The 15,361-nt window shown below is 37.1% G+C and overlaps 1 protein-coding gene across 1 annotated transcript; it reads left to right on the plus strand.

The window, feature by feature from the left end:
• The first annotated feature begins 11,260 nt into the window (after positions 1-11,260).
• Positions 11,261-14,243, plus strand: LOC131167841 (heat stress transcription factor A-3). The gene is made up of 2 exons (XM_058126844.1): positions 11,261-12,250; positions 13,104-14,243. The coding sequence occupies exons 1-2, from the start codon at positions 11,642-11,644 to the stop codon at positions 14,130-14,132; spliced, it is 1,638 nt and encodes a 545-aa protein (XP_057982827.1). The 5' UTR covers positions 11,261-11,641; the 3' UTR covers positions 14,133-14,243.
• The last annotated feature ends 1,118 nt before the right edge of the window (positions 14,244-15,361 follow it).

A 15,361-nucleotide genomic window follows, 5' to 3' on the forward strand; every position in this document is an offset into this window, starting at 1 on the left:
CCCCAAGAGCATCATGGTGGCTTCAAATCCTCGAACTGGCGGAAATCTGGCCCAAAATCGAAGAGAGAAGGAGGAGGAACCGAAGGGTAAAAGAGAGTGCACAATAAAATGGACTGAAAATTACGTTTAATCTCTATTTATACTACGGGATTTGTCGATGAGCCACATCACCTCGTCGACGAGTCCTGTAGAAAGTTTGTCGACAAACCTGAACCCTCATCGACGAATTTCAGTCTTCCAAAAAATCTTTTCTTGGTATCTTCTCGTCGAAGAATCCTGTCCTCATGGACGAGCTCCTCTAATACCCTCATTGACAAGTCTCTTGCATTTGTTGATGAGGAGCTGAAAAATTCCTCGGGATTATCCCATCCAAAACGCAATGTCATTGACAAAGTCGACTACCTCGTTCTGTTCCTATTTCCATTTCCCTTTCTTTTTATTATTTAAATACCATTATTCTTCTGGTTGTTACAGAAACACCCAGTTCGTTAAATCCATAAATACTGCTGGTGCATTAGTCAACCCAAATGGCATTACCAGGAACTCGTAATGTCCATATCTTGTTCAAAATGCTGTTTTCTAAATGTCTTCTGCTCGAACCTTCACCTGATGGTAACCCGACTGCAGGTCAATTTTAGAGTAAACCTAAGTCCCTTGGAGATGATCAAACAAATCATCAATCCTAGGGAGAGGATATTTATTCTTGATTGTCAATTTATTTATCTCCCTATAATCAATACATAACCTCATGGTCCTATCTTTCTTTTTCACGAACAGAACTGGTGCTCCATCGGGCGACACACTGGGTATGATGAAACCTTTATCCTGTAACTCCTGTAACTAATCTTTCAATTCTTTTAAATCGACTGGAGACATACGGTACAGTGCCTTAGATACCGGTGCTGAACCTGGCAACAAATCTACAGTAAATTCAATCTTTCGATCTGGTGGTAAGTCAGGAAATTCATCCGGAAAAACATTTGGGAATTCACGCAATACTGATATATCAATTTTTTTTAGTTCTTCCTTCGGTGATTCCTTTGTGTATGTAACATACCCCTGGAAACCACCTCGTAGAAGTCTCCTCAGCTGAATAGCCGACACCAGCTATGGCGAGGCACGTACGCGTGAACCCACGAATCTATACTCTTGCTCACTTAGGGGTTTGAAAAGCACTTCTCTCTAATGGCAATCTGTGCTAGCGTGATGAGTTGCTAGCTAATCCATACCCAGTATCACATCAAACCCTTGTATATCTAGGACCACGAGATTAGCTAGTAGCACTCTCTCCTGAATACTTACTGAAAAATTCTGAAGCACCTTCTAGCATTTTACCACAGAACCCATCGGCGTACCCACAAACAGTTCTATATATAATTGTTGTGTATCTACCCCAGTTATTCTTACATACCCTACGATATAAAGGAATGAGTGGCACCTATATCAAATAAAACAATAACTTTATATGGTAAAGCAATAAGGGTACCTATGACTACATCTCCGACCATCTCGGTGTCACCCAACATCAGCGCATAGACTCTCTCCAGTGCAGTGTTCCTCTGCTGACCTTCGGGGGCGCCTGGTATCCACCCTGAAATGGTCTAGGGGCCGGTGCATAACCTGGCGGCATCTAATAGGATCAAGCCATATGGTCGTGTCTTCCGCAGTGATAGCAAACATTCTCCCCTAGCCGACACTCAACTGGATGTCTCCGTCCACATCTGGGACAAGTGGTGGGAGGCTATCCACCCTGAAATCCACCATGCTCTTCCATCTGTCTCTGACCCCCGCCAGATATACCTCCTCTAAAAGGGCCTCTGCTGGACCCCACCTGAAAACTCGAGGGTGTGACCCTTTTCTTATAGTTCAGTGCCTCAGTCTCTCTCGGCAGACTTTCCTCTGCTATAATAGCGCTGTCTACCAACTCTGAGAAATCCTATATCCTCAACACTGCCACCTACCTAAAAATATCTCGCCTCATATTCCTTTCGAACATCCTAGCCTTCTTGATTTCATCTGGAACAATGTAGGGGTAGAAATGTGATAGCTCGATAAATTTTGCAGCATAGTACTGGACTGTCATTGATCCCTAGGATAGACTCAGAAACTCCTGTACTAGAGCCTCTCTAAATGAGGTAGGATAATATCTATCAAAGAAAATGTCCCTAAATCAAGCCTAGGTCATCAGCACTGGAATAGCCCTCTCTCCTCCAATAATCTAGTGGTTGTTCACCATCTCTCAGCCTCCCCTACCAATTTATACGTAGCATATAAGACTCTATGCTCATTAGTGCAGTGAAATACTGTTAGAATCTTCTCTACCTCCTGTACCCAATTCTCCGCAACTGTAGGGTCAGCTGCTCCTGAAAATGTCGGTGGGTTCATATTCATAAATTTCTCTATCGTACACCCCTAAGCCGGCGATGGACCTCCCTACTCCATGGAGGTCTAATCAATCTCAGCCATAACTTGTTGAGCCACACTACGTAACACATCATCTGAATCCCCGCCCCCTGCACCAGAAGGTCCAGCTCCATTATCTCTACTAATGTGAGCGCTACAACCTCTTGGGTCCATCCTGCAAATACATAGATCACCGTTTCAGAATCCTATTTCCTATACGAATCTATTTTATTCCATTCAACAAAAACTTTAGATTCTCTATTAACAATCCCTCCTGTTCCTGACCCCAAATCAAATCCTACAACCTAAAGACATGACTCGTCGATAGTTTACTATGGCTTTCTTACAATTGTCACTCCAAGAAAAACATAGAAACCACCACGAAAATCCTGTATCCAGATCACAGAACACAACCTCAAATCCTTTTTCCTATATTCTAGTATTGTTTCTCACTACACTCTAGAGTCTACACAACCTAGCAACCTAGGCTTTGATACCAAAATGTAATGACCTAAAAAATTAGTTCACTTTTTTTCCCATTTAAATAACACATGAACTACTCTGATGCCCCGCTATGTAATCTTAGGCCTCAGAGGGCATTGGGGTATTCCTGAATACTATAAACATACCTATGCAACGAAAACATAAATCATACAGCCATATATATACATACAATACCAGAATTTAGTATTTCCAGAATATAATTATATTTTACATCTCTCTCCAGTACCATTTACCCAAAAATACAAAACTCCGTACGAACTTACCCTATATACAAGGCAAGCAAGTAATCACTCTATCTGCGAGCCTGATCTGCTTGCCTAACTAGCTCACTTGAAAAATGTTAAAGTAATAGGGTGAGACGACGCTCAGTGAATGAAAATATGCTATTACTAGTGTGTGGCAATTAAGTAGCATACTATTTTAATAACATCTGAAACTGTATAAATGGTAAATTTGTACAAGGTACATCATGTATTTTGGCATAGCTTAAAATATAATTGTCATATGATTTTCTACTTTTCATACTGGTAATAATATACTATAATTATCAAATGTTGTAAAACTGCATACATATACATAACTGTAATAACCCAAAAAAAAATATTTAAATTAATTAATTAATTAATTAATCGAATATAAAAAAATTAATTAAAATTTATTTTTATTTTTATTAATAAAACATATTATTATTAATATTAATTAAATATTATTATTATTATTATTATTATTATTATTATTATTATTATATATTTTTACCTTCCTAAAGGATCTCAAATCCTTTAGGAAGGTTCTTCAGGAATTAATTCTTGCAGGATGCGCAGAGACAGCCCCCCCTAAACTCTTTCTTTCTCCTCTCATTCTCTTTTCTTCTCCTCTCAGTTACATGGCAGATTCTCGCCTGATCGAGAATCAGAAGATACTGCTGGACTCCATTCTCCGCTGCTGTCATTTGTACTGGAGCAGATCAGTGGTAGGAGCGGCATAGGCGTATCTCCTAGGGTAAGCCAATTCCTCCACTTTCTTTAATTTCTTGTAAATTATAAGCCTGATTGATGAACGCAGACCACCATGAGAATCTAGGGATGATTCTCTACAAGTCTAGCGAGACAGAATTCCCGTGGGATTGTCGTGGGCAAAATCCCAAATTTGGGGTACGAGGATTATTTAGGGGCTTATTTTTAATTAATTAGGATTAATTTAGAAATGCTAAAATGTTGAGCATTTGGAATTGAAGTAGAATGTTCAGAATTTAGGGCCCGGTGAGGGCTGCAGGTGTAATTTTGGGTCTCGCAGACATAATTCAGAAAATTAAGTGGGGGTGTTAAATATTAGTTTAAATGTTAATTTGAGATGTGTAGAGCCTAGGAAAGGTTAGATGGGTAGAATTTTGGGGAAATGAATTAATTAATTTGGAAAATTTGGTAATGTGGCTATATTTAAGGGTATATTTATTTATTTAAAATTTAAAGGCTTAGGAAATATTAAAATAATATTTTATTAAGGATTAATTACATGGAATTAGGATTTTTGATTCAAGATCCGGGTGAGCGCCGCAGGTATTTTTCAGAGTTCCTATTGGCATAGTTCAAGAAACCAGGTAAGGGAAAAAATATTTATTAAACCAGAATTTTTATGAATTTAATGAAAAATAAATTGTGTTATATATACGTGTATATGTTTCGGCATGGGTTTAAAATGTCAACCATTTAAATTATATTTTTTCGAGTTTAGGATTGTTTATTAGATATGTATATGCGAAAATGAACTGATGAAAGTGGAAAAATATTTTTAGGGTAATTATGTAAGGAATGAAAGGTATTTTCAATATATAAAAGTTAAATGTTGGTTGGCTTATTTTACAGGCAATGTATGAATTTTATTACTAAACTGTGTGGCATGAGATTCTGTGCAAATATATGTTAAATGTATGAGATGCAGGTTAAGTAAGTAATGTATTGTGAATGAAATATGATATGAACTGTGCATCTTATGTGTGCTAATGCAACCATGTAAACAGCTGCAATATGCTGGGTAAACAGCCGAAATATGCTGGGTAAAATAGTTAAAAGATGTTGGGTAAAACAGTTGAAAGATGCTGGGTAAATATATGACAACTGAAATATGCTGGGTAAAACAGCTGAAAGATGTTGGGTAAATGTATGATAGCTGAAAAATACTAGGTAAAATAGCTGAAAGATGTTGGGTAAAACAACTGAAAGATGCTGGGTATGAAATGAAATGAAATAAAAAGGGAAATGAATGAAGTGGAAATGAAATGTGAAATGTAAACAATGTAAAATGGGAAAGAGTCACTTAAAGTGAAATGCAATGCAATGTTAAGCCATGAATATGAACAGATGTGTATGATTGAATAATGATAGAAATAATGATGTATTATGATATTAGAAGTATGTATGTACGTAGAACATGTTACGATTGGGCGAGACGTACCTTTCTCTTGAGGGCTTGCTGAGTAATGCGAGTGCACTAGTAGTTACAGATGTGGCAGTAGCTACATAACATACTAGGGCAAAGGGAACCTACTTGTATGGGCGGGTAGATTTCCCTATCCTTAAGGCCTTTGCCGATAAACTTTTGTATGAACTGTGTGAGTACGAGATCAATTTATCACTTGAGGGCTTACTGAGTAAGGTGAGTGCCCTGGTATGCTTTAGTTGTGACTTTTGGGTTGCCTAAATATTATAACAGAGGGGTGCTACTTGTATGGGCAGGTAATCAGGCCTATCCTCGGGTAATCTTGTGGGTTAAACATTTGCATATGTTTGATTAGGTTCAGTAAATGATTTCAGAAATTATGTTAACGATTTTCAAATGTTAAATAATATGTCATATATAAACTCATGTTAGCCACACGCTGTGTTTAATATATATATAGTTTCTTCCTTTACTGAGATGTGTCTCACCCGAATATGAAATTATTTTTTTCAGGATTTCCTCGAGATCGAGCTTAGAGAGCTCAAGATTTTATAGCATTTTTGGTAAATAGAAAGAGAAAATGATATATTTTTATGTTAATTATGATATGTATATTTTATGTTTTTGATGATTTATGCTTTAAGTTTTATAAGATATGGATGGTTGTGAAACATACAAGTATTTGTGGATAATGTTTTGGAGACATGTATATATTTGAATACAAGTGGATGATTAATTTATTATGGTTGGTTGTTAGAATTAGTAAACTCTAGTATTATGTTATATGGAGATTATGTTTATGTTTTCGGCTGCGTATATGTTGATTATGGATTATTAGAGATTTTATCAATTATAACTCGCTGGACCCGGATTTAAGGGTTTGGGACGTTACAATAACTGTGCCTTTTCCCTGAAACTTTGTATGTCATGATTTGACCCCTCATGATAGGGTTGTGCGTCCTGTAGGTGGGACTTAACGCTGGTCGGCCCTCCAGATAAGTTACTATACTCTACACTACCTCAGCCTAGCTAAACTGCATCCACTCCTAGGCACGGAACTGGACTGCTACCTCGTCAAACTGACCCCCTCAACCCAGCGAACTGGGGAGCTACATCCACTCCAAGCATGGTTTGACGGTACCCACACACTATTTGAGATATGTGGTTGCACTCTATCTGTATTAGCAACGGTACCATGCTCTGTAATCTGTATTTTTCTATAATATTTTCATAGGGATCTAATACCATGTATATATATATATATATATATATATATATATATATATATATATATATATATATATATATAATACTATAAACTTTCTACTATTTTCATTACGTTTCCAAAATAACCATAACATTATAATTCTGTACTGTAAATACTGTAATATCTGAATGTCATAACTGTAGCATCTTGATGATATATCTGTATATCTAACTATATAATCTGTCTGTATAAATTGAGTGTTATGGTATTAGGAAACATGACATTTTGTAAATACTGTATATACTAATCTGAATAAACTGTGTTATACTGAACTGAATAAAAAACTGTAATATATTGATCTGAATAAATATCTGTAATATACTGATCTAAATAAATATCTGTATATATATCAGTCTATATTTGTATATATTGGATAGCATGATATGTTGTAAAAAGCTGTGTAAGTTATATTTCAGACAATTATCTACTTAGGCCAGAAAAATATTAAAACTCTTATTCTGTAAAAACTGGATATTAAACTAGTATATAAATATATATATACAAAATTTTTTTATAACATTGTTAAAACTCCTAGCATAGCATATTTCCCTTACCTCGTTTCTGAAAAGCCTTTTTCTATATCTGGTCTCACACCTGCAGGGTTCTCCACTCAACACCCTGAAAACCACATCTCCCAGAACAAAATATCGTTATTTCTTCGTATACTATATTTCTTATAAATTTAGGAAAGAAAAATACTGAATAAAATGACTTACCCTGAAATTGGGATAGAATTCGAATCATTCCCACCAACGATCCGCTTTGGTAGACTTGCAAAGAACTTTCCCACGAGCGTTGTGGTGGCCTCAGATCGTCAATCTAGCGAGAAACGGAGCCAAGATCGAAGAGAGAAGGGGATAGGGACGTTTTAGAGAGAGAGAGAGTTTCTTACGCCAAATTCTGCATAAAATCCAGGTTTTCAACTATTTATAGATCCGGATTGGTCGATGAGACACGTCATCTCATCGACAAGTCCTTAAGAATTTTGTCATTGAGCCTGAACCTTTCGTCGACGAATTTCAGAGTGTCAAAAACCCCCTTTCGGTATCTTCCCCTTGACGCGACATATCCTCGTCGACGAGGCCCTTATATGTTCTCATCAACGAATCCCCTGTGTTCGTTGACAAGACCCTGTTTAATTCTTAGGTTATTACATAAAGACAGTTATGTTAAGTAACATACGTGTGAGATATATTGTACGTAATTTGTATATGCTTTCTTAAATTTAGTTATCTATGGTAATTCTAAGTTAGATTTTACAATATGTAACTCATTTGCCACACACTAGCAATAACATATTTCATCTTATTGAGCGTTGTCTCATCCCAGTGATTTAATATTTTTCCGGTGATTCAGTTAGACGAGCAGATCATACTCGTAGATAGAAGGAACTTTTGAACTGCCCTATTTGTAGGGTGAGTATTTTTGGGAAGTTAGTTTGAATAGTCCTTGGGTTCAGTCGAGGGTATTTTTGGAATGGTTGTGTATGTATATTTTGGGGAAATATTTCGACACTTTGGTATTGTATATATTGACCTGGTTGTATGCATTATGCTTCCCGCTGTTTAGGTGATTAATTGCATTTTAGATTTCACGGGTCCTATCCGGTCCGTGATGTGGGTTTGTTTTATATTAAATGGTATCAGAGCAGTAGAAATTTTACATTTAATTTATGTAGGAGAAAAAAAAATATAACATGAAAAAGCAGGTCGTTACAAGTATAACCAAAAAGTTTTTCAAAGTATGAATGTGTCATTCTCTTTCTTTTTGAATTTTTCGTTACCCTAATGTGCGAGAATATGATGTTTAAATAGTGCACTAGGGTTTTAAAAAGTTTCCTTGAAGTTTTCTCTTAATTTGGAAACCAATCAAACAAGATATGGAAACAAGAGCAGCGCTATAACTCGTTTAAACATATGCATCAGTGGCTTGTCCTCGAAGGGTCAGTCGCCTATGCTCTTTTAAAAATAGTACATCCTGGAAGTTAGAATGGGGTCAGTCGACTTTGCTCAATAGGTCAATCACCTTTACCTACTTTGTTTGTATATTTTCAAACTCAGTATCACCACAGTCGCGTGATGATTTATCATTAGTCGCATGTCCTTTCAGCAACACTTGTTTTTCAATATTTTTGGTTCCAAACTTAATTCATGTAATGGAAAACTTAATTTGAACTTTGAGAAAATATTTTCCATGTATAAAATCAGGTATCTAAGTCCAATGACATATCCTAAGAGCTTCAATCAATCAAAATTGAGTTTTGAAATACTTACATGAGACTTTCATCAGATTATTCTATCCAAGTGCCTACTTCATGTTGTGAAGCTTTTAATATGTCTTCTGAGCTTTATGCAATGCTTCAATAAGCTTAATATCTCACATAGCTTTATATCCCTCATGAGTTATGAATTTAAGTGTTCAAATCAATTAAGCTCTTCAAGTATGCTCACAAAAAAACACTTAAGTCCTAAAACTCAAACTCACATAAACATGTTAAGTAACCTTGATTTGTTATCATCAAAACGAGATTAAGCCTTATTAGGTCAACAATACTTACATTGGGCATATTGCTTATCTCCACCTTCAATCAACTCAAATATTAAATGTTTTTTTCTTAACTCTTTTAACTAGTGGAGTTGTTTCATTTGTAGGTTCTATGTTCGATGAATCTGGCAACCGAATTTCTTCTTTACTCATTTTATCATTTTGATCAATTGAATTCGCTATTAACTAAGACATTTTTTTTTTTTCTAATCCTTGTAATGACTTGCAAAGACAGAAAAATGTGAAATCAAATACAACCATTATTACTAACGTAACTAACCAAACAATGAAACAAATAAAGTAAGAATGAACAAATAAAATTAGAAGTAGTTTATTAACTAATTCTACTTTAGTACAACCATGTTATGAACTAAAAATTTGAACTTTAGTTAAAATAATTAAGCAATGCCAACTGTAATTTTAAACACTAATTTCAATTGTATCTAAAATTAATATATATTTTTTATGCAACCAAAAAAATCTTTTTGCAGATTAAGGTTTCAGTTAATAATAGAATATTACAATCAACTTATAAGGAAACTATAGGAGGTTCCACACAATCAAGTAGCCATGTCCACTCAAAAAAGGCTAAGATTGCTTCAAAAGTTGAGAATATGGGTGGATAGTTATGAGAAAACAAAAGAGAAGAAGGATCATTTTGGAGTTGGTTGAAGTGAAAAGGGATTTTAATAAGAAAATATTCAGCTACAGTATGTTGGCATTATTATTGGAGATATGCAGTATTGCTGAAGGGGCAATACTTACATTGGGTGACTAGGCGAGCGAATCACAAGGCTGAAGCTTTAAGGCCTGAAGCAGTGAATCGTGAATCATGAAGCTGAAGCCTAAAGCCTGAAGGCTTGAAACAGTGAGTCACTCAGTCACAAGGCTAAACTCTGAAGGCTCCCTAGTCCCTGCGTGAATTGTGATTCACAACCTGTGTGAATCGTGAAGTGTGAAGATGGTTGTGAGAAAACAAAAGAGAAGAAGGATCATTTTGGAGTAGGTTGAAGTGAAAAGGGATTTTAATAAGAAAATAATCAGCTACAGTATGTTGGCAGAACTATTGTAGATTTGTGGTATTGCTGAAGGGGCAATACTTACATTGGGCGACTGGGCGAGCAAGTCACAAGGCTGAAGCCTGAAGGCTTGAAGTAGTGAATCGTAAAGTTGAAGCCTAAAGCATGAAGGCCTGAAGTAGTGAGTCACAACTCGCAAGGCTAAACTCTGAAGCTTGAAACTTAGAACTTGTGACTCTTCTCAGTCTTCACTATGGCAGTGCGGGGTGTGTGTGTGCGGGCTCCTTCGCTTATGTACTGAGAGCCTGAGAATCTAGGCATAGGAGAGGGGGGGTTGCGTGGCGCGTGGGCCATGTGGACTGTGGCCGCAGGCCTTGTGCGCGTGGCGGTAGGGCGTGGGCTAGGTCCGTTGGGGCCTTAGGGGGTGGAGTGTTGGGCTTTTATGGGTTTATCAATAATGGGCTTTTAAGAGGGCTGATAGATATCTGTCGGATAAATCCAACTTGACCCGCTAAGGACGCAGATATAAAATAAAAAATCATATTCAACTCATTTAACAAACGATTGATCATAAGTCAATTAAAACGAGTCGGATTCAGTTCGGATTGACAAATTTGTATCCATTTTGTCAGATCTAATTATAGCATATGAAATGCGATGAGTAATAATCAAATGAATTATAAACTTATAAATACATGATACCAAATATAAAACACCTAGGGACAATGAACTAGCAATTAAAACTTTTTTAATCTATATTAAATTTAAAAATATTTTTTAAATATAAAATATAAATATGTTAAAAATACTAATACTTTTGACGGAAGGAGGATTGTACATCTTATAAAATACTTTGAAGGGATCAGGCGGTAGTTATTTTAATTTGAGACGTATTGCACAACATATATTTAGTAAATTGGGGTTTTATGCATTTTAACCTTTTGAATAAAAAATATATTTTTGTGAAAAACTCATACTACGTTTACGTCACCGGTCTAACCGCTTGGACCATTCAATCAGTAGGCTGACCCACCGGTCTAACCGCTTGAATCGGCCCTTCTTTCAACCAAGGCAACTGCCAGGAAAATGGCCTGCCATCAGAAGATTCAGGACGAGGGAGGTCGGCGCTCTCTCTCTCTCTCTCTCTCTCTCTCTCTGAAAGCGGATAAATGGATGGGCGCAGCAGCCTTCCCCGCGTCCGTGAACAGAAAATGTCGCGTTGCACCCACCACAGCCGCAGAGGCTGGCGTCCACTGGCTTCCCCTCTTGTCAGATATTTTTCGAACACAAAAGTCGGTTAGTTCCTAAAACCCTCACCATATAAACCCTTCAACTCCCTCTCCAACCGATCATTTTTTCCTCATCTCTTGCAACCAGTTCGCTTTCCATCTATCCACTCTCTCCGATTACTACTTGAGTTCTTCTTTTTCTTAATTGAAGCCTTCACTGATTTTCTTTGCTCACTTCGATGAATCCAGTTGACCCTCCATATCTTCGTCCCGCGGCATCTCCGATTTCCCCTTCTTCTTCTTCTTTTTCTTCTTCTTCTGTGTCTCTGGTTGATTCGAAGGCCGTAGGTGCGTCTTCCCTCACAGCCAGGACGACGTCTTTTTTAGCATCGGTGGCATTGCCTCCTGAAGCATCTGCTCCCAGGGGTTCATTCACGGATTATTCCAAGGCTGAATTTTCCTCTCTCGCGTATCCTTCGATGCAATTTGGAACGTTATCTGCTGTAAATTCGTCCTACTTTGGTGCACCAAAGGAGTTCATGGAAGGCTCGAGTGAGCAAAAGATACCGATTCTGTTGTCGGAAGCTGGAGGAGATGCGAGCGATGGTGGATCCGAAAATATAGGTGTTCCACAACCTCTTGAAAGTCTGCTGGGTAATCCAATTCCGCCTTTTCTGTCAAAGACTTACGATCTCGTCGACGATCCCTCCCTCGACCCAATCATTTCTTGGGGGCCTACGGGCAAGAGCTTCGTTGTTTGGGATACCGTAGAGTTCGCGAGACTTATCCTTCCCCTGAATTTCAAGCACAACAATTTCTCCAGTTTTGCTCGCCAGCTGAATACTTATGTGGGTATTGCTGTGACAGCCTTTAATGGCCGTTGCGATCTTTATGTATATTTGTTTTTCTCGTGTTGTATTTTTTCCCCTTGTATCCATATGGTTTTCATTTGTTTTTTTAATTACCTATTTTGTTTTTCCAATAATGTTTTTGTAACTGGATTTGATAAATGTTAATTCTGGTAGATCATTTTTGTAGTTAATGACAATGTATAATATCCGAGCTCTCGAATGTGGAGAGTTTGCTGCTGTATCCTTTGTAACTTGTGCTGTAAAGGATTGTGAATTAGAGTTATTTGTGTACGCTTGTATTTTCTTGCTTTGAGATGCCTGAGGAGTTTTCAGTGCTATACAGGAAAACAGGTGGAGATGTGCTCTTCCTGTATCATCTCTTAAAGATTTCTTTCCTTGTGTGATTGGTAATGGAATTGTTTATTGTCAAGTTTTTTTAGTTATTTTGGTCATTGAGGCATAGAAAATGTTTGAGCTTGGTGTATTAGTTTTTGTTCATCAGCTCAGCTTACTTTGAGTCTGAAGGAGGAACATTTTTTGTTCATATTCTTGCTGTGAAGGGGCATCTTTCACCACTGAATGTCTACAGGGTGGAGACCAGCCTATCATTTTCAGGTAGAGTTTCAGGTTCCAATGGAACAAGACTTATCACTTATATTTTCTTTATCTTTTGGAGCCTTGTTTTGGATTCCCAGATTATTAACATAGAACAGTTCAGCTCCTTGGATGCTTGCCAGTCATGGATTTGGATTATCTCCAGTAATAAAGTCATTTATTATGTGTATATTCATTATTGTCTTTTCTTCTTGGGAACTCCTATTCTGTTTAATGACTTGGCTACTGTATTCAGGGGTTTCGGAAGATTGACACTGATAAATGGGAGTTTGCTAATGAAAGTTTCCTGCGAGGGAACAGGAATTTGTTGACAAGCATTCACAGGCGCAAGTCACCTCAATCCCATAAAATTGGAAGCTCTGTTGGCCACTCCACTGAAACAAGGAAACTTGAATTGGTAGATGAGATAGATAAGTTAAAGAAAGACAGAACCTTGTTGGTGCAGGAAGTTGTGGACTTGCAACAACAGCAGTATGGGACACATCAGCGGATGGAAGCTGTGAGTCAGAAGCTGCAGTCAGCAGAGCAGAGGCAGAAGCAAATGGTTTCTTTGTTGGCAAAGTTACTTCAAAACCCAGAGTACCTTGCCCATCTTAGGCAAGAGAAAGAACGGAAAGAGATTGGTTTCCCAAAGGTAAGGAAGTTTGTCAAGCAACCGCAATATGAACTGGCTAAATCAGAGTCAGCTGTGGAAGGGCAAATTATGAAGTATAGATCCCATTTGATGAATGTGGATACTCCTGCAATCCCAGATTCAAAACCATTACCAGTTACTCAAATTGAGAATGTTGCAACAGATGAATTAGCAGTGGCATGTGAACCGCATGAAACTCCAGAGCAGATGAGGGAGCCTATATTGAACCTGGAATCTCAAAATACCGTTTTCAAAGGAAAGGACGTTGTAAGCCCCGAACCTGTGGTTAGTACCAATTATTTTGCATCTTTTCCAGAGGATTTGAGAGGGGAAAATTTTCCAGAATTTTCATATGCAGGGATAGAAAGTTTCAGTAAACAAGAGGATATTTGGAGCACAGGTTTTGATACCAGTACCATTGTATTAAGTTCTAGCAATGAGTTATGGGGTAATCTCATTAGCGATGATGTGCCAGGATTCTCAAGCAGTCTGTCAGAGATCTGGGATGTAGGTTCTCCACTTCTGGAAGGTTCGAGAATTAAAAATTCACCAGGTGATAAGCCTCCTTTCAATAAGCTTGAGGTGCAAGATGGTCCAAAGGATAATACTTCCAAGGATATGGATCTGTAGGCTGCAATTGCTCCAGCACTTGCTGGCCTTGTTTTCTGTGTCATTTCCTTTCCTAATTGTTCCCACATATTTGATGACTTATTTAATAAATATATTCAGTTGATTTGAGCTCTTCTTTTCCTTATTATTATTATTATTATTATTATTATTATTATTATTTGTTCATCTTAAGGAGTGCAAGAATCTATTTCCCATCCGTTGGACTGGTTTATGTCATCATTCTGGGTTACCCTAATGTTGCGAGTCATTCTCACTAACTGATATTTTTGAAGTAATCCTGCAGGTTTGTTTTGTTTATGCTATGGCATCAAGCTCGCATTCGGATTTTGAGGAGCATTTTAGGTCGTCCATTCAAGCATGTATACTTCTGGTAAGATGCTCTGCTGAAAAAAACAGCTTGTCTTGTGAAATGGTTACACTCTTACAAATTATATCTTGCATTACCATTTAAGTATTTTGGTCTCTGTATGATATTGGCTAAGACACAGGTCAATTTTTGCTTTGGGTATAAAAGTTTTAGATACATTGAACAGGGAAAAATGGGTAGGAAAAATCATGATTATGATCAAAACCATTTCTAGGATGGTGTGATCTAATGTCTTTGTGCTTGTCTTGCACAAAGGAATACAAAAATAAAAACCCATTCTAAGCAGCCATTACCAATGTGCATAAATTTATCTCACACATTGGTGTATTAAGTCAATCCAATTTAACAACTCAAGCAAGTATAAAGGTTGGGAGGTTTCAGGGCTGAGCAACCAATGGCAAAATTTTTCTCCACCTTTGTATCCTATTCTCAATGGCATGATGTCAAGTGTATACATCCTAAACAAACTAAAGACAAAAAGGAAAGCCAGCATGCAAGTAAGCAGCAATGCTGGCAGATCTAGATGTCTTTTTGCCAACCAAATGCTGTGTGCATCAACCCCCGTTCCCTCCCCAAAACATAAATGAAGAAATAAAACAATGAAATTAATATTTAAACAAAATATTGTCAAAAAAAAAAAGAAGAAGAAAAAAACATCAAGATGTATGTTCTCTTCTTCTCGTTTCTTGCTTGTTTTTATCTTTTAATTATTATTGCCATTGTTATTATCATTTTGTTTTTGCTTTTTTGCTGTCATGTTTACTTCTTGCAGATCGTGATTAATTTCACAGTCGGAGCATCCCAACTATTCGAAGCCTTTTTTTTTTTTTAAGAGACGTTTTAAGATAGCACTTTGTATTGA

The sequence above is a fragment of the Malania oleifera genome, chromosome 11 (genome assembly GCF_029873635.1).
Source record: "Malania oleifera isolate guangnan ecotype guangnan chromosome 11, ASM2987363v1, whole genome shotgun sequence".
In the NCBI taxonomy this organism is placed as follows: domain Eukaryota; kingdom Viridiplantae; phylum Streptophyta; class Magnoliopsida; order Santalales; family Ximeniaceae; genus Malania; species Malania oleifera.